Below are 19,521 nucleotides of genomic sequence, written 5' to 3' on the forward strand. Positions count from 1 at the left end.
CTTTTCAAAGGCAAAATGAATGAGGGTCAGGGGAAAGAGAGAGTGGGGACGTTATGTTTTAGCTGGAATGATCAGGGAGGGCCTCCCTGGGGAGGTGGCCTGTAGGTAGGACTGGTGTGCAGTGAAGAGCCATGGGAGACTTGAGTGAAAACCCCTCAGACCGAGGAGGAATCAGCTGTGGTTCCCACCTCCCAGGGGTAAGAAATGAGGCCTGGAGAGCCTCGGTAATCTGTGCAGGGTCCCCCAACACTGACAGGCTTTGTATTTGGGCAGAGTGGCTCCAGAGTCCCCCCAGCCCAGGAAGGTGCTTGGTAACCATGGACTTCTAATCCCACACCTGAGCCTGGAACTTAAGGCTTAGCGCAGTAAGCAGGAGCCTGGCTGTTGATTTTCCCAGGCTCAGTCTGGAGTGTCTTCCTGGAAGGAGCAGAGCCCCTCAGAGGATGCATCCTTGGGCCTCCAGAAATCCCTTGGGATGGGGGGGATGGAAAGGAGTATTTTTCTCAGTTGATCTCCAAGCCGCTGGGGGACCCAGGACACCCCTCTCTGGGCCCCTCTTCAACTTCCCAAGAGCTCTCAGTGGAAGGCTCTCAAGCACCAGGCCTCTGGGCTGCACGGTGGGGTGGTTCCGTGGCAGGCTCTTCTGGACAGCCAGCCAAGCAGCAGGAGGCCCAGCTTGGGGAGACAGCCCTGGGAGCAGACCAGGAGGGAAGGAGGGAGGGAGGGAGCAGGGGTGGGAGGGGTGGTGGAGTGGGAGCTCAGCCTGGCCCCTCGGGGGCAGGACCTGCTGCCAACTCGGCACCCACGTCAGGTCCCGGCTGTCCTGGGTGCGGGAACAGGGGGCAGCAAGCCAGGGCTGGCCGAGGAGAGACTACATGTCGGAGGTTCCTGCAGGAAGTTCCTCAGGCCCAGCTGTCCTGCCCAGGAAGCTCTTCCGCAGATGTTGTTTCTAAGGGTGAGGCCAGAAATCCAAGGCTGCCTTGGTTTGCCACCTTGTGGGCCCTTTCCAAACGGGCTGGGGTGGCTGCCGCTCCTTTGCCCCCCTCCCCAGGCCTTTGCAGCCTGGTTTCAAGGTGTTCATCATCTGTGTAGTGGTCCGGGCTGGGAGCAGCCAACCTGAGCGTGAACCCTGCTCCTGGCTCCTGTCTTGGTTGCCATGCAGCGGTGGGGGCCTGATTTCATCCCTTGGAGATGCATTTTGCTCAGCTGACGGCACATCCCTGCCGACAGGGGCTGTAGGGAGGACTCAGGGAGCTAACGTGTCAGAAAGTACGTGGCACGGGGCCTCCAAAGAAGGTGCTCAGTGCATCTGAGCTGCTGTTGCCGCAGGTTGTCAGGCTGGGCACCTGAGAGCAGAGAAGGGGCTCTGGATGTAGCCAGCTCCGGCTTATTGGTTGGCAGGGAAGCAGTGGCAGGCCACTTAGCTGAGGTTCCCACTGGAGAGGGCACCGGACGGGAATATTCATCACGCCCGTCGCTGAGCAGGGGCTCGGCCAGACGCTGTGAGCACTCCGTGCATGCTCTTTCGGACACGTGGCAGACTGTGAGGTGGGCAGCAGTCACCCCATTTTGTGGAGAGGAAATTGAGGTGCAGAGCGCTACATAGAATGCCCGTGTTTTGCTGAGAGCTGGCACGGTGGGCTCTCTGTGCCAGGCACTGCTCCAGGGCTGTACATGCCTGCTTCCCACCACAACCTGGGAGCTCGGTGCAGCTCTTCTCCCCAGATGAAGGCCCGGGAGTTCATTGGATTTACCCAAAGTTAAAGTTTTAATAGGTGACAGACATGAAATTTGAACCCAGCTCTATCTGGGGTCAAGTCTGCCTTTTTAAGACTGGCTCTTCTGCCTCTGACCAATGCCATGGCCACTGTTTCTGGGATTGTTATTTCTGTTCTTTTTTGCTTTCTCTTCTTCTAGACAGAGCTGGCACAAGGAAAGCCTCAGTTGTCCTGGAAATGAGTGAGTTAGATCCACTTGATGCCTGTTTGGGAGAGGGGTTGCGGCTGCCTCTCATGCCCGTGGGGCCCTGACCTTGGCCAGCTCCCTCCTTCCCCTGAGGCCAGGGGGAAGGGATGAGGGTGGAAGGCACTGATTCCTGAATGGCCTCTGGAGCCAGCTTTGGCTGTTTCTGGTCATTTGTATATTCCATTCTCTCACCAGATAATTTACTGAGTACCTACTTTGTGCCATGTATAGTTCTGGACACCAGGGAGCAACACCTAGTCTAGAGGAAGCCGCGGAGAGGTAATGTTTGCCTTACTGGTGCTCTGAGGAAGGGAACAGAGATCTGAGCAGGCAGATACTGAGAGTAGGCCACTGTGGTGGAGCTGGGGGAGAGGGAGGGAGCGGAGGGTGGCAGAACCCAGGTTGTTCGGGCAGGTCTGGGGTCCCCTAGGGCCGTGCTTCTCAAACTGGTGTCCAGAGACCTAGGTGGGGGGTGGCCGGTGAGGGTGTTGAGCATGTGTTTTGGGGTGGTGTCTGCGAGTTACCTGCTTTCTTTCTAGCTGTGTGTTTTCATTTATATGATATTTTTAAAAAAGTTAATATGGGCATGTCATGAATCATCTGGCTGATTCCTTTTAACCAGCTACTGACAGTATTAACATAGCTGCCACTTCCATAGCTCTGGCTAACTGAGGCTCAGCCTGGCCCTTGCCTTTGGAATTCACCTTTGTGTAATTGCTTCCTGTCTTCCAAAGCGCTGGCCTCACCCCCAACTGTGCTGGAAGCACGTTTCATTGGGTCCCCACGACGACCCTGGGTTGTCAAAAAAGTCATCTTTTGAAATAACATAATAAATGCTTGGTCTGGTTGGTATTAAGATCAGATTTTACAGACCGAGGATGCTGACGTTCAGAGAAGCGTCCCTTGCAGCCTGGAAGTGGAAGTCGGGATTGGAGTCCAGCAGGACTCCAGGTATGGGTTTGGGCCTCGGAGCCCTGTTCCAGCTCCCTGGGGTGAGCAGGTCAGGGTCGTGGCTCGGGAGTGATGGTGTAGCATGGGAGCGTCTCCTGCAGGGGACGATCCAGCCCTGGGCCTGTGAGCATCCACAGTACTTGGCTCGCCCTCACCCCGCCCCTGCCTTCGGCTCCTGGTGCCTCATTGAGAGAGGGTCCATAGAGCTATACCTCCAATATGCTAGCCACTAACCATGTGTGGCTATTTAAATTTTAAGTAATTAAAATTAAAGTGAAAATTTAGTTCTTTAGTTGGACTAGCCCCAGTAGCCACATTTCCATCGTTACAGAAAATTCGGTTGTCTAGATCAGCCATGTCCTGCACTCACCCGCTGTTATGGTCTTGGGCACACAATTTATTCTCTCTAGGTCTCTGTTTCCTCTTCCAAAGAATGGGGATAGTAATAATATCTACCTCACAAGGTGGCTGTGAGGATTATTAATATGAATCCAGGCCTGGCACGTTGTGAGCGCCCAGTAAATATTAGCCCTGGTGAGGATCCTGCCTGTTTGTTCCAGGGTGCCCTAGGGATGACGTGGGGACTCATACCACCAGGCCCTGCCTCAGGGCTCGGCTGCGGAGGCAGGCAGAGGATGGCGGTGCGGAGCCGCTCCTGTGAGGGAAGAACCCCTCAGCCAGACGGGAGGGGCCGTGTGAGTGAGTGTGTGTGTGTGTGTGTGTGTGTGTGTGTGTGTGTGGCAGGGTTGCCCTGTTCTTCTGCAGGGCATCGAGGATGGTAAGAGAGGGCTGGCTGGGGTGTGGGAGGGGCTCGGTTTCTTGAGAGTGAGGGTAGAGGGAGGTGGAAGAGGCTCAGGCTGGGACGCCGTGATTCGGTCTCCTCAGCTGTGTCCTAGCTGTCCAGCCTTCCTGTCCTCAGTTTTCCCCATCTGTGAAGTATGGGTCCTTGTGGTCCCCAAGTGAGCCAGGTGGTGGGAGTGTCAGGCCAGTGCATAGGGCTTCTTCTGGGCACAATTCCTGGAGGAGAAGGCTGGGATACAGCTCCTGCCTCACTGGGACCAGGGGATTCCATACATTGCACCCTCTTCAAGCTGACACTTGCCATCTCTCTCCAAGAAATAGCCATAGCCCTTTGTTGGTTGTTTTTTGTTTTTGTTTTTGTTTTTTGTTTTGGCCGCACCGCGAGGCTTGCAGGATCTTAGTTCCCCGACCAGGGACCCGGGCCCTGGCAGTGAGAGTGCCGAGTTCTAACCACTGGACCTCCAGGGAATCCTAGCCACAGCCCTTATAGTGGCCTCCCAGGCCCTGCCCAGCCAGGTCCCTGGCTTCCTCTGTAGCCACACATGCCTCGCTCCCCTCCGCCACCTCCTGTGTCTCATGCAGGCCACACCTTGGCGCTGTTCTTTCTTGGCCTGGACCATTCTCCCCCAGGTCTCCAAGTGGCTGCCTCATCTCTTTCAGGTTTGTGCTCAGATTTCACTGTCTCAGTGAGCCCTGCTCTGACCACCGTTTATAAAATTGGAAACCCTTGCCCGCTTCGCACACACCTAGTCCTCTATATACTTCTTTTCTCCATAACATTTGTCATTCTGGTGTACTGTATAACTTATCTGTTTATTTAAATTATTTGTTTTAATGCCTGTCCAACCGCCCCCCACCCCATAAATTCTTCCAGGACAGGGAGTTCTGTTTTGGTCACTGCTGACTCTCTGGTGACCAGAGCAGCGCTGACACAGCATGGGTGCCATATTTGTGGAATGAGTGAATGCAGGTTTTTTTGTTTCCCCTCCACTTGGCAGAACTCTGAGCTCAGAAGCTGTGGTTCTGTTTGCCACCCCCACCCTGAATTGATGAAAGCTCTGGGCCTGGCCCTGGCTGGGTGGGGCTGGGGACACAGTGCAGACCAGGACAGGCCCTGTCTCTGCCTCGTGGAGCTCTGAGTCTGGTGTGGGAGGTGCCATTACCCGGATAATTAATTATACGAGTGACTGAGCACGGTAGAGGTGGTAAGTGCTGTGAGGGGACAGGAAAGCCGAGCTCTGAAGGTCTGTGACTCGTGAGGCAGGGGGCAGTCAGGGCAGGTTTCCCTGAGGAAGCAGGGATTTGGCAGGTGAAGATGGGTGGGCGACTAGCATGTGCAAAGGCCCTGGGGTGAGGGAGAGAGAGCGAGCAAAGAGTTAAGGGGACAGTGGAGGGGCAGGGAGAGCATGCTTACCAATGAGGCTGGAGAACAGGCAGGGGCCACCTCAAGTGGGCCTTTGTGGCCTCCATAAGGGCCTGTGACGTGATCCCAGAGCAGAGCTGTTTTTGGAGGGTCCCTCTGACTGCGACATGGTGCTCTCGAGTGTTACGGGTCTGTGGCCAGGCAGACTCAAACATTTGACATGATTTCTTGGGTGCTGAAAGGCGGGCAGAGCAGGGCAGTGTGGGGCTGGTGGCAGGGAGGAGAAGGAAGTCTGTTCTGGTGCTTATTCTTGTCCCAGTATTGTTTGCAGCCCACCCACGTCTTCAGCCTGCCTCCAGTCTTACCTGCTCCAAGTAGACAGATGGGGCAGTTGTGGGGAGCATGTAGTGCTCAGGAGGAGAAAAAGTGTCTTCAATACTGCCTTCTTACCAAAGAGGCAGGATAGGTAAAAATTCACATTACAGAAGCGTGTCATGTAGGAAGTGATGGTCCCCATGTCTCCACCTGCTGGGGAAATGCTAACACCTGATAGGTGTTGAGCAGTCATCGTATTGGGCTCTGTTTGAAGGCCTTTATGTGGATAAATTCATTTAATCCTCACAGCAGACTTGGACCTTTGCTCCATTGTTATCTCTAACCTTCGGCTGAGGAAACCGTGGTGGAGAAAGGGGAAGTGATTTGCCCAACGTCACACAGCAAGTGGCGGAGCTGAGGTTGAAATGCATTTGGTTCCCGAGGTCACCTTCACCCCTGCTCCCGTTATTCTGCCTCTGTTGGCCCTTTGGCGCAGTTCCCTCTCTGCACGTGACATTTAACATATACCTCGTGCCCTCCCATGGAAGACGCCGTTCCCTGGGAGATCCGCTGTTGGTCACATGACCACTTTGCTGAAAAGGATGCTGCAGATGAGATGCACGTCAGTCTCAGTGTTGTCAGCCTGTGAAAAAATAAGCGTATCAGAATTGAGGTGATGTGGTGCATACACGTTTGTGCTTCAGAACGGGATCAGGTCGATGTTGTCTTGTGCCGTGAGCACACTGAACGCTGACAGGCAGTGTCAGCATGTCATGTTGAGGCTGGTTCTTGTGCGTGGCACGCCTGCATCACGTTCTCTCTGGTGGGTGGACCTTCACCGAGGCTTGGGTGCTTTGCTGGGCTCTTCCCACACATGAGCCTGTGATGGAGGCACTGCTGTCATCCCCATTGCATTGCAGAGAAAACTGAGACTTGGGGAGGCTATAAAGTTGACGGGCAGGGACGTGAATCCAGGTGTGCCTTAACTCCACAGGCCACTTGGGCCCATGTGGTCCCAGCCCAGCTCCATACTTCCTGATCAGGTGATGGGGCAAGTTATTTCACCCCTGTGACTTAGTATCTTCATAAAAATGGAGATGATAATAAGAGTGCCTTGGGAATTCCCTGGCAGTCCAGTGGTTAGGACTCTGCTTTCACTGCCTGAGGCCTTGGTTCAATCCCTGGTTGGGGAACCAAGATCCTGCAATCCGTGTGGCGCAGCCAAAAAAATGAAAAAGAAAAAGAAAAAGTTTAAATATAATTATAGAAGGAGATGGAAAAAAAAAAAAAACCCTCAGCTAAAGAGTGCCTGCCGCATAGGGTTTCTGCGAGAGTTGAATTCTCATGTACAAAGCACTTAGGTGTGCCTGGCGTGTGCCAGGTGCTGCGTAGGCATTGGCTCTTTCGTACCGGCATCATATTAACCGTTGTGACGATACCAGACCCGTGTTGTGGGCATTTAGGTTGCTTCCTGGGTTTCACTATTCCAGCAACAGTATTCTCAGAACAGCAATTCTCACCAAGGGGATGGCTTTGCCCCCAAGGGACATTTGGTCATGGCGGAAGACATTTTTGATGGTCAGAACTCCGAGGGAGGTTGAGCTGTTGGTTTTAGCAAGTAGAGACCAGGAATGCTGCTAAAACCTCTTACAGTTGGCAGAACAGCCCCATGACCAGAATTATCTAAATGTCACTAGTACGGAGGTTGAGTAACCCTGCCTGAGAACCTGTGTGCACCTGCGTAAGTGTTTTCTGCAAGAGAAATTGCTCCAAGGACATGTGCATTTTCCACTTTATCGGTTTTGCTAAAGTGCTCGCACAAAACACGGGTCCAGTTCACAGAGCTGCGGGTGGTGAATGAGGGAGCCGTTTTGCTTGCCCTGTGCGCCTTTCCTCCCACATTCCCACCGGCAGACACTGCCTGTCGAACCACAGGTTCGTATTGTCTTTGAATTTCTCTCCTGAGCAAGTCCTCCTGGGACTTGTAGATGCGGCGCAGATTACAGAGCAGGTGACAGAGGCTCCTGGGGGGTCAGGGTGTCAGGACGGAGCCCCACCCCATTGTCTGCAGCTGCAGGAGATGCAGAGCCTCTGCCTCCCCCTTCTGCCTCCTTATCCCATCTGTGCTGTCTGGCATGGAAAGCAGGTCAGGGAGAGGGGCCGAGAGAAAAAGGACTTGATAAGGGGCAAGGAAAGGAATTTAACTTACTTTGAACGTGTTCTGGGCACAGAGCTTCACTCTTACCCATGTTCATTCCACAGATAGTTATTAAATGCCCACTGTGGACCTAGCACTGTGCAAGGTTCTGAGGATCTGAACGTGAGGATCGGGTTCTGCACTGCCCGAGCAGGCCAGAGCCCCTGCCCTTACCATGCTGACATCACAGTGGAGAGAGGTCGACAGTAAGCTTGTAAACAAGTAAATATGTACAGTCGAGGCGGTGATGATGAGCGCTTTACTTTCATAAAGGATAACGGGAGGTCCTCTTGACCACGGAGGGTATGGAGGCTTCACGAAGAAAGAGACATGTGAGCTGAGGCTGAAGAAAGTGGGGCAGGGCCCCACGGATACTTGGAGAAGACACTTCTGACTGAGGGGGCAGCATGTGCAAGGGCCCCAAGGTAGGGGGGTCCAGGTGTGTTGGAGGCACCGGTGCCATGGAGGGTTCAGAGAGGTGAAGCGGGGGATGATGCAGAATAGGGTCCTGGGCTCCTGAAAGGACTTTGGCTTCTTTTACTCTGGGTGAGATGGGGGCTTGGGAGGGGTTGAGCAGAGGAGAGGGTTTCCTCTGACTCAGGTGGTCACAGGGTCCCAGATTGTAGGAGGGGCGAGGACAGGAGCACTAGAGCCGCTCATCTAGGCCACACGGTCCCTCTAGTAGCAGGAGCCACTGTGACCTTAATTTTACAGATGAGAAAAGAGGTTTGGAAGGACCCTTTCCAGGACCCAGTCCCTTCCCAAGGCTGCCAGCTAGGACGAGGCAGTCATCTGAGGGCCTGTCTCCCCGTGGCCCTGTGTCATCCTGTAAATCACCTCTAATGGACGTGACTCCAGCAAGGTGAGATGAAGCTTCTGAGAGAGCTACAGTTTGGAAACCATTGAGAAATAAGACCTCCGAGGCAGACAGAAGTAAAAAGTCCTAAAATTAGGGACTTCCCTGTCGGTCTAGTGGTGAAGACTCTGTGCTTCCAATGCAGGGGGGACAGGTTCGATCCATGGTCGGGGAACTAAGATCCAAAATGAAAGTCCTAAAATTAAAAAAAAGAAATTTACTAGAGTGTTTAAGACATACACTAGAATGAGTCAGTGATATCCATGTACTTAGCAGATATTTAAAACATCAGACCTTGCCCTTGCCCCTTAGGGACCCATCTCCAGTTACCTCTCCTTTCCCTGCTCAGAGCTGACCACTGTGGACGGTGATTTTCATTCCCTTTCAGCTTTCTTCTGTGTTAAACATACTCACCAACACTGCAGGCTTGCCCCTCCGGGGTGCACGTCCCTCCTCCGGCCAGATCATTGTACAGATGGGAGCACTAAGGCCAATGAGGGTGTCGCTTGCAGCTGTACAGCCAAGAAGCAGCAAAGCCTGGGGCTGAAATCCAGAGCCTGCGAACCCCAGATTCCTCTTCCTTATTCATTGGTGACTGGCCCTGAGGTGAAAAATCCAGGCAAGCCGGCCTTGGGGTTGGGGGGAGCCCCAGAAGCCAGGAGGCCCGATTTTAGCTCCCCTATATCTTCTGGGCTCCCAAACCCAGGTTGTTTTTTATTGTGACTTCATCATAAAATACAGAAAAATATGTTCAACGTATTTTATACAGTACAGTATAACAAATAACTGTAAAGCTGTGATCCTCTGTAATCACAATAGAACAGTGTCAGCTCCCAGAAACCTCCCTCCTCTGTTACTGCCAAATGTAGCAACAACCCTCCTGACTTTTGGTTATTTGCTTCCTTGATCTTCTGCACAGTTTTACAAGTGAGACACAAACGGTGTCATGTTGCCTGTTCTGAACTTGCTGTCCACGGACTCATACTTGTGTCATTTGGCGTCTGGCTTCTTTCACTCCGTGGAAAGTTGTTACGCTTCATCCCTGTTGTAGGTATCAGTAGTTCGGTCCCTGTGTGGCGTTGTGCTCCATGAATTTACCTTAGTTTGTTTATCCATTCTCCTGTGGGTGGATACCTGGTCTGTTTCTAGTTTTGAGGTTACTGTGAATGTTGCTGCTGTGAACATTCTAGTACGTGTCATTTGGTAAACAAAGGCACTCATTTCTGTTAGAGGGCTGTGGAATTGCTGGTTCATGGGGTAGTTTTTAATTGAGTTTTAATTGTTATTGCCAAACAGTTTTCCATAGTGGTTGAACCATTTTATACTCCCAGCAGTACCGATTCCTTTACATTTTTGACAACGCTTGGAGTTGTCAGTTTTTAAAATTTTAGCCATCCTGGTGGGTGGTTTCAATTTGCATTTCCCCGTAACTAATGAAATTGTGTGCGTTCCTTCATTGTGTGAGTGTCCTCTCCTTTGAGGTGCCCTTGCTCTTCTCACCTTGCCTCCCAGGTGGCTCACCTCTAACTGACAGCTGTAGCTCCTGCCCAGACCCTCAGCGATTGAAGCCCAGACACCCTACGGAGCAGTGGGTGGGGTGGGGCCATGCAGACACTCCCCTGCTGTGCTGATGCCTGGCTTCCAGAGGCAGGTCTGGGTGTCCTCCATCGGGAGCTCCCCAGGGAGCAGGCCATCTTCTTGGCTGTGGTGATGGTGTTTCGTCACTGCAGGACTGCGTCACAGATACCTCAGCTGACGTGCCACCCTCAGTGGGAGGATGGGCAGCATCCAGGCAGGATGCAGGGGATCTTTCAGTTCCTCCCCCACCCTCGCCCGAGCTGCTGCTTGCTGGCTTTTTAGTCGCCGCAGTGAGAATGTAAAAAGTGGCTCTGGTGTGCCGAGCAGCAGCCAGGGCCTCCACCACTCCTCAGCTGGGAGACCCAAAGTAAACAGTTCCCTTCTCTCAGCCTCTGCCCTGCCCTGGGCATGGTCATGGCCCTCTGGTGGGGTGGTTGGGAGTGATCAGGAGAGGCTCTGGAGGAGCGCCCTCACGCTCAAGGCCACCCAGCTGGCATTGGCCCCTGGACTCTGCAACCCTGACCACTCTCGGCCACACCCGGCTGCCTTCACCTCTCTCTGATCAGCCACGTGTTTGGGTGTTCACTGGGGGCCAGGCAGTGGGCCGAGCCTCTGCACACAGTGGGTGCTTTCATGCTGCTGACAGCCCTGGTGCTGCTGAATCACGGAGGCTCTGAGAGGTGAAGTTGCTGGGCTGGGGAGGGCGGGGAGGGGAGGGGAGGGAGAGCTGAGATTGGACACGAGGCCCCTGTCCTTTACACATCCACCCTTCCTTTGGACTCTGGGTTCTCCATCCCAGCCCTGTTTGGGAACCCAGCCCTATTCTGAGCTGAGCTCGTACCAGGGGCAGGTGCAATGTTGGCCCCCGTGTTGGAGAGGAATTCCCTAACTCCCCACCACGCCTGCCTCCAGGCCCCAAGTGTGCTCCCTGCCCCGGCTCCTTACCCTGTGCCAGCCACATTCCCCAAGCTCCTTCCCAAGCTTCCTCAGGGGCTTTGCACTGGCTCTTCCCCCGGCCTGAAATTTGCTCCCTACACCTTGGCTCACCTGTCCCTCATACAGCGTGGCTAACACAGCACCCATTCCCTGCCCTCCTTTCCCCTGTTCATTTTTCTTTGCTGCCACCTGACGTTGTGACCTGTGTACTGTCTGCCTCCCCCACTGGAATGTGAGCTTCCTGAAGGCAGGGGCTGTGTCTTAGTGACTCTCTATCTCTGGAACCCAGGACAGAGTCTGGAGCTTAGGACATGCTCAGAAAAAGATTGGTGGCGTGAATAGATTCTGGAATTGTTTCTGAGGCTGTGTCCGGTCCCGGGCTGGGGATCTTTTGGGGAGACTTGGGTTCGTTCATTGTGCATTCAACAGAGAGCCAGACACCGGGCTGGTGCGCTGAATTAGTGTTTAGAGGTGTGGGGAGAGTTGACCAGGAGGTGCATGCAGAGGACCCAGTCCAGCCTCTGAGGTCAGGAAGGCTTCCTTGGAGGAGGCATTGGTTCAGCTGAGATCTTAAGGAAGAGGGGGAACTCACAGAAGGTGTTGGGGATGGAGGCCAGAGGGAGGACCTGAGTGCCAGAAGCCTGGCAGAGAGTGAGGGTCGGGGAGGAGGGTCGTGGCTGGTGTGGTAACCATTGTCACGGTCATTCGCCTTTCTTGAGAGCTTTCTAGGTGCCTTTCTGCTTATGCCGGGCCTTCTTGTGGTGGAAAGGACCTTGTTCTGTGTTCTGAGCACACTGGGGAGCCATGGAAGGGTTTTGAACAGAGAGGGACAGGGTCAGATTTAGGATGGAGTACAGGGGTTGAGAGCACAGGCTGGGAACCCAGGGAGAAAGCCAGGGTGGGAGGGGAGGTGGGGAGGGGAGGCGGGGCACGAGAGGATCGGGAAGCCGGTGGACAGGGCAGAGAGGACAACGGGCAGAGCAGGGGTGGGAAGCAGCAGAGGCCAGGGCCTGAGGGGCCTGGAATCCCAAGCTGAGGAGCCTGGCTCTTTCCCGAGGCCCCGGGGAAGCCACGGGTTAGATTTGAGGGTCCCTCTAGGTGCTGAGGGAGACAGGTGGGAGGATGGGAGGCTGGGGAAGAGGTGGGGTGAGTCCTCGTGGGAGAGGACAGCGTTGGACCTGAGCCGTGTTGTAGGGAGGCTGGGGTGGAAACCCTGGTCCCATTAAGACTGAAGCACAGATTGGTGGATGTTTGGGAGCGAAGATCTGGCGGTCCTGGGTGTGTTCAGTCTGTGGGTGTGAGCCCCGGAGGTGCCAGCCATACCTGCTGGGGGACGGAGCCCCTGCTGGACCCTGTCTTTGCAGCTCAGAGTCCAGAACGTGATTTCTCCCCCGCTGTTTACTTCCCTGTCACTGTCCATCTTGTCTTCCTCCGGCTTCCTCCCACTTACCTCCCTTCCCTCTGCCTGGGGCCCGGGCAGCCTGCCACCGTCACATGCCAGGCAGTAGTGTGTCCAACCCACCAGCTCCCCTGGGGCACGAGAGAAAGCTGATGCCCACGGTGTCCCCAGAGCCAGCTGCCCCTTCTCTGGGGGCCACCGTAGCTCCTGACCTGCTGTCCGCAAATAACCTCAGGCCAGGAAAGGCGAAAGGCGCCTTGAGCTCCATGGCCCCTGTCCAGGCCTGTGGCTCCAGGTAGGGGCCCAGCTGGTGGCTGCCTTCCCCCATTTCTCCCCTCTGCCCCGGGAACCTGAGACGAAGCAGCGGCCTCGGCGTCCGTCAGTCTGTTGGCTGCTGGTCCCTGAGGACGGAAGCAGAGGTCTCTGGGAGGGGACCAGGGCCTCGGTCAAGCCCCCATGACTGGCTCCTGGGCCCCAGATAAGTGTACACGCAGTAGGTTCCTTTCTTGTTGAAGATCCGGAGCACTGAGCCCTTCCTTTCCTCTGTCATCTGGTGGGGACAAGGGGACAAGGAGGGAACTGAGGCTGTGGGAGTGATATGAGGTGGCCTGGTGCCGGGGTGGGGTGGGGTACTCGGTTTGCTAAAGGTGGCAGGTTGGTGGCTCCTTGGTTTGGAAAGGAGAGAGTGAGTGAGTGAGAGCTAGCGAGAGAGGGAGTGTGTGCGTGTGTGCGTGTGCATGTGTGTTTGGGGCTGGCAGGCAGGTACTGGTGGCTTTGAGCACTCCCTCAGGTGCCCAGGGCTGTCTGATTCAGCCCAGGTGACCTCAGCGCTGGGGCATGGGAGTGACGCAGGGGGCGGAGCTGCAGCTCCTCGCCTGCCTCCCGCCCCACCCCGCCCCGCCAGGAGTGACGGGGGGTGGAGGGGCTGCCTCTGCTCAGCACGGGTGTCCTGAGTGTCCGGGCACAGGCCAGGGAGCTGTGCTCCTTCCAGAGTGGGCTCTGAGGGCAAGCTTGCGTCCTTTCCCCCAAAGACTGGGCTCCCTGGGGACATGGCCACCTCTTCCCCCTCAGCCTGGGCCCCAGGGCAGGTCTCGCCCCACCCGCCCTGGCTCCACCCTGTCAGAGCAGCCCGAGGGGCCTCAGAGGAGGGCTGTCCCGAGGGAAGGCGCTGAGGCCCAATCCCCCTCCCACTCTGACAGGCTCCTCTCTTGTCTTGCAGACTGTGCTCTGTCCACCGCACCTCCTGCATGTCCTGCTGCCCTGAGCTGTCCCGAGCTAGGTGACAGCCTGTCACGCTGCCACCATGAACGAGGTGTCTGTCGTCAAAGAAGGCTGGCTCCACAAGCGCGGTAAGGGGCTGCTTTTGCCCACGGGATTGCGTGTCTCCCCTTTCCGCCCTGGCTCTCCTGGCAGCTGTGCCCTGAGAGGCAGAGGTACAGGGTCTTTACCACCTGAGGAGCCAGCATTCCAAGCCCTGTCTGCCTCCCTCCCTGCCCCTGGTCAGAAGCTCCTTACCAGCCCATTTCATGGGATCTTTGAAAGTAGTGTGGACAGAGGGACTGTGGCTGTGCCTGGACCTGAGCCTCCAGGCCTAGCTGGACCTCCTGTATGAGCCTCCAGGCCACGCCTCAAGTTCTGCCTCTGCATTAGTGATCCTGTTTGTAGCCCCATTTTATAAATGAAGAAACTGAGGCTCAGAGAGGGTCAGTCACTTAACTGAAGTAACACAGTGAGATGATATTCAGCATTTATTCATTCAGCAAATACTCACGAAGTGTGTGATATGTCGGGCTGGCCACCCCAGGCTCCGAGGACACTGTGGTGCCCTCATGGAGTTTGCAGTCCATTGCGGGGGGGCACAAACAATAAACAGATAAACAGACATAATGTCAGGTGGTAAGTGCTGTTGTGAAAAATAGGAGCTGTGAGGGAGAACGGGCTGGAGAAAGATGGGGTTCAGTGGAAGCGGCTTTGAGGAGGGGACAGTGAACAGAGGCCTGGAGGAGGTGAGGGAGCGAGCCACATGGATAGACAGGCAAGGGTGTTGCAGGGAATGAGACAGCAAGGACAAAGGTGGGACTGTGTCTGGACCGGAGAGGTGACCAGTGTGGCTGGCGCAGAGCGAGCGAGGGCGAGCTGGAGGAGGTGGGCAGAGCGGTGATGCAGCATCAGACCGTCGGCCCTCGACTCCATGGAAAGGGCTTTAACTCTCCAGGCGTTCAGAAGCCCAGGATGTTGTGAGCCGGCGCATGACCCGGTCTGCTTGTGCTGGTGGGCAGCTGAGAAATGCAGTCATTTACAGGGAAGAGACTAAGAGACTAGACCCTTAGGCCCCAGGCCCCTGCCCCAGAACCAGCACACTTAATGCCCACGCTGCCGTGTGCAGGGGCAGCTAGGAAGAGGCACGTGCTGAGAGTCAGCTTGTCCAGGCGCCCAGGAGTGAAGGAGGCAGACTGTCCTGGCTTCCGCAGACCTTCCCCTGTGGAGGGGGACGCCAGGCCTGGGGTTAGCCGCTCTGTGCGCTTTCATTCACTCAGCAGACATCTGTTGAGCAGCTCCTGTGTTCCAGGCACTGTTCTGGGTGCTGGAGACACAGCAGTGAACCAGATGAGCCAAAAGTCCCCATCCTTTTGTTGATGTCTTACATTGGCGGGGAGAGCCCATGGCACCTGAGTAGACAGGTGTGAGCAGGAGGAGGGGTGTGAGGGGGGCTGTCCCAAATGGGGTGGTCAGTGAGGACCTCACTGAGAAGGGGGGTTTGAATAAAGATCTGAAGGGATGCGGGGGAGTGAGCCCCACAGTTAACTGGGGCAAGGGCGAAGGGGACAGCCCGTGAGTCCACAGAGGGGAGTGGGCCAGGCATGTTTAAAGGGGGCGAGGAGGCTGGTGGGGCTGGCCCTGTAGAAACTGGGAGAGGTGCCCGCCCATCCTGCCCTGTCCCAGCCCGCAGACAGGGAGCAGTGATGAGGGACGGAGGTGGCTCCCCAGGCCAGGCCTCCCCCATCACACTGAACGGGGGAGAATCCTTTCCTGCTGGCCTTTCCAGGCAGGGTGGTACTCAAGACACCTTGGCCTACCCACCCAGATTGGACCCTGAGTTTGGGGCTGTTGATGGAGCTTTCTGAACCTCGGCAGGTGTCAACCCTGGCTCTGCCACTTCCTCTCAGTGTGACTGGGTAAGCTGTGTCATCTCTCTGAACCTTGGTTTCACATCTGTGAAATGGGTCAACAACCCAGGCCTCTGAGATTGTCAGCTTCATGAGGGCAGGGATTTTATCTGGCTTGTTCACTGAGATGTCCCCAGTGCCCTAGAAAAGTGCTTGGCATGCAGTAGGCACTCGGTAACTGTTGAATGAACGTTTGGGATTGTGTGTGTGGATAGTGCGAGTGTGTTAGGGTGTGCCAGGGTCTCAGGCTCCTGAGTTTCCGTGGCCCGTGGCTCGCTAGGCTGGGTTGGCAGAGCCCTGAAGGTGGCCCGAGAACTGCGGCCGGGGCAGGGCTTTGTCTCTGGCATTAATGCTGATGGCATTAAGTGGATCTCAGCCCCTCCTAGACCTTCAGTGTCTCCACTTACCTGCATGGACCCAGACAAGCTGCTGAGATGACCACCTGCCTTGGGTTTGTACCATAGCTACACACATGCGTGCGTGTCACTCCTGGGTCTCTCCAGTGCCTGTCATCCTGAGCAGCAGCTGGCAGAGGTGGGTAAGGCAAAGTGGGCCCTGCAGCTGTTTGGACACCCCCGCTACCCCACCCTACCCCACCCCTGGTGGTTGAAATAACAGCAGCTCCGGCTTACTGTGTGCCCACTCTGCCGGGCCTGGGGCTCTGCTCTAGGCAGACCCAGTTTTGTTGCATTTCCATTACTGCCCCGTCAGGTGGGCACCGTCTCGCAGACTAGGAAGCTGAAGGTCGGCAGGAAGACTGACTTGCCTGAGGTCTCAGCAAGGAGGTGGTGGTGCTGAGGTTCAGGCTCCAACTCCTGAGACAGCTGCTGGCTCACATGCTGCCTCTTGCTCAGCAAGGTCCACTCAAGGAATGGGTCCCTTATGCCATGTGCGGGTGTCCTTTCTGACACAGCCTCAGCATGCTCTCTCCCAGGCCCCACCAGGCCAGGCCCCGTCTGCCAATTTAGAGGCAGACAGCGTAGTGGTCAAGAACGTGGACTCTGGACAGAGCAAACCTGGGTTCCAATCCCAGCTCTCCCAGTCAACAGCTGTGAGCCTCAGGCAGGTAATGAGACCTCCTTGTGCCTCAGTTTCCTCACTTGTAAAATGGGATTGTCGTGAGGATATTGTTCCTTCAAGGTTTCTTTTTTTTCTTAGCTTGTTACCGATATATAAAGCACCACAGGTAAGTGCCTGGATTATAAGCTTACCCCCAAACCTGTGTCCAGGGCAGGAAATAGAGTCAGTCCGTCCCCAGAAGCCCCTGTGCCTCTCCCAAGCAGTAACTACTCTCCCAGCCTCCAATAGAGTAGATGAATTTTTCTAGTTTTGTTTTTCTTTCTAAAATTGAGGTAAAATTTGCATAACACGGAATTAACTGTTTTAAAGTGCACAATTCAGTGGCCTTTAGTACATTCACAGTGTTGTGTAACCACTACCTCTGTCTAGTTCCCAAACATTTTCATCTGCCTGAAAGAAAGCCCTGTACTTGTTAAGTAGTCAGTTCTCATTCCCCCTCCTCCCAGCCCCTGGCAGCCACCAATTTGTTTTCCATTTTTATGGATTTACTTATTTTGGACATTTCATATAAATGAATCATACAATATGTGGCCACAAAAGTCTGGTTTCTTTCACTTAGCATAACTTTTTTTAAAAAAATAAATTTATTTATTTTTTTATTTTTGGCCGTATTGGGTCTTCGCTGCTGCTCACGGGCTTTCTCGATTTGCGGCAAGCGGGGGCTACTCTTCGTTGCGGTGCACGGGCTTCTCACTGCGGTGGCTTCTCTTGTTGTGGAGCACGGGCTCTAGGCGCGCGGGCTTCAGTAGTTGCGGCACGCGAGCTCAGTAGTTGTGGCTCACGGGCTCTAGAGCACAGGCTCAGTAGTTGTGGCGCACAGGCTTCGTTGCTCCGTGGCATGTGGGATCTTCCCGGACCAGGGCTCGAACCCGTGTCCCCTGCATTGGCAGGCAGATTCTCAACCACTGCGCCACCAGGGAAGCCCCCAGCATAATGTTTTTGAGGTTCATCCATGCTGTAGCACGTATCAGTACTTCATTCCTTTTTTTTTTTTCTTTTTAAATTTATTTATTTATTTTTGGCTGTGTTGGGTCTTTGTTGCTGCTCACAGGCTTTCTCTAGTTGCGGTGAGCGGGGGCTACTCTTTGTTGCAGTGCGCGGGATTCTCATTGCGGTGGCTTCTCTTGTTGGGGAGCACGGGCTCTAGGCACGCGGGCTTCAGTAGTTGTGGCATGAGGTCTCAGTAGTTGTGGCTCGCAGGCTCTAGAGCGCAGGCTCAGTAGTCGTGGCACATGGGCTTAGTTGCTCCATGGCATGTGGGATCTTCCTGGACCGGGGCTCGAACCCGTGTCCCCTGTATTGGCAGACGGATTCTTAACCACTGCGCCACCAGGGAAGCCCCTTCTTTCCCTTTTATAGCCAAACAATATTCCATTGTATGAATATACCACATTTTCTTTATCCGTATGTCTGTTGATGGACATCTAAGGTATTTCTGCCTTTTGGCTATTGTGAATAGTGCTGCTATGAACATTTGTATACAAGGATTTGAGTACTTGTTTTCAATTTTGGGGGGGTATACACCTAGGAGTGGAATTGCTGGGACATATATATCTATTAGATTATATTATTTATAATCTATTGTATATAGTTAGATAATGTGGGTAAGAAATGTATAAAACCTGGGTCATACATTCTGTATGTGTAATGTACAGTATATTCTGTATTTAACTTTTTGAGGAAGCGCCAAGCTTCCACAGGGTTGCACCACTTTACATTCCCACCAGCAGTGCACAGGGTTTCCATTTCTCCACATCCTCACCCACACCTGTTCTTTTTCTTTTAGTTTTTTTGTTTTTGTTTTTGTTTAAATAAAAGCCATCCTGGTGGGTATTAAGTGGTATCTCGTTTTGATTTGCATTTCCCTAATGACTGATGATGTTGAGCATCTTTTTATATGCTTGTTGGCCATTTGTATATCTTTGGTGAGATGTCTGTTTAAGTCCTTCACCCTTTTTTTTCTTTTAAGATTTGGGTAAATTATTTTTATGCCTATTCATATCTTGTATTGATTATGTTATGTATGTATTTTAAGATTTTAACTCTTCAAAAGTGTCAATACTGATTTTTGGCATATAGTTCATAGTTTTATACAATCAAGTCTATCAAGTTTTTTTGCTCTTTAATTTTTTTTTTTAACACCTTTATTGGAGTATAACCGTTTTACAATGTTGTGTTAGTTTCTGCTGTAAAACAAAGTGAATCAGCTATATGTATACATATATCCCCTCCCTCTTGCACCTGCCTCCCACCCTCCCTATCCCTCCCCTCTAGGTGGACACAAAGCACTGAGCTGATCTTCCTGTGCTATGCAGCTGCTTCCTACTAGCTATCTATTATATATTTCATAGCGTATATATGTCAATGCTACTCTCTCACTTCATCCCAGCTTACCCTTCCCCCTCCTTCACCCATTTTTTAATCAGACTGTGTTTTTGTTTCTTAGTTGTAAGAGTTCTTTATGTATTCTGGATACTAGACTCTTATCAGGTATATGATTTGCAAATATTTTCACCCATTCTGTTTGGTTATCTTTTTATTTTCTTGATAACATCCTTTGCACAAAAGTTTTTTATTTCAGTGAGTCCACTTGATCTATTTTTTCCTTTGTTGTCATATCTAAGCATCTGTTGCCAAGTCCAGTGTCAGGAAGATTTACCCCAGTGTATTTTTCTAAGAGTTTTATAGTTTTAGCTCTTATATTTAGGTAGATCCACTTTGAGTTAATTTTTTTATATGGTATATGGTATAGGGTTCCAACTCTGTTCTTTTGCATGTGGGTATCCAGTTGTCCTGGCATCATTTGTTGAAGAGACTGGTCTTCCCCCCTGGAATGGTCTTGGTATTGTTGTTGAAAATCAGTTGCCCATAAGTGTGTAGGTTTATTTTTTGACTCTCAGTTCTACTCCATTG

General features: G+C 53.4%; 1 protein-coding gene across 1 annotated transcript in view; it reads left to right on the plus strand.

The window, feature by feature from the left end:
* The first annotated feature begins 1,927 nt into the window (after positions 1 to 1,927).
* Positions 1,928 to 19,521, plus strand: part of AKT2 (AKT serine/threonine kinase 2) — a 39,108-nt gene continuing 21,514 nt past the window's right edge. Inside the window, exons 1-3 of the mRNA XM_024768479.1 lie at positions 1,928 to 1,959; positions 2,161 to 2,244; positions 13,581 to 13,710. Of these exons, the coding sequence (XP_024624247.1) occupies positions 13,665 to 13,710 (46 nt within the window). The 5' untranslated portion in view covers positions 1,928 to 1,959; positions 2,161 to 2,244; positions 13,581 to 13,664. The remainder of the gene's footprint in view (positions 1,960 to 2,160; positions 2,245 to 13,580; positions 13,711 to 19,521) is intronic.

The sequence above is a fragment of the Neophocaena asiaeorientalis genome, unplaced genomic scaffold (genome assembly GCF_003031525.2).
Source record: "Neophocaena asiaeorientalis asiaeorientalis breed wild unplaced genomic scaffold, Neophocaena_asiaeorientalis_V1.1 scaffold629, whole genome shotgun sequence".
Classification (NCBI taxonomy): Eukaryota; Metazoa; Chordata; class Mammalia; order Artiodactyla; family Phocoenidae; genus Neophocaena; species Neophocaena asiaeorientalis.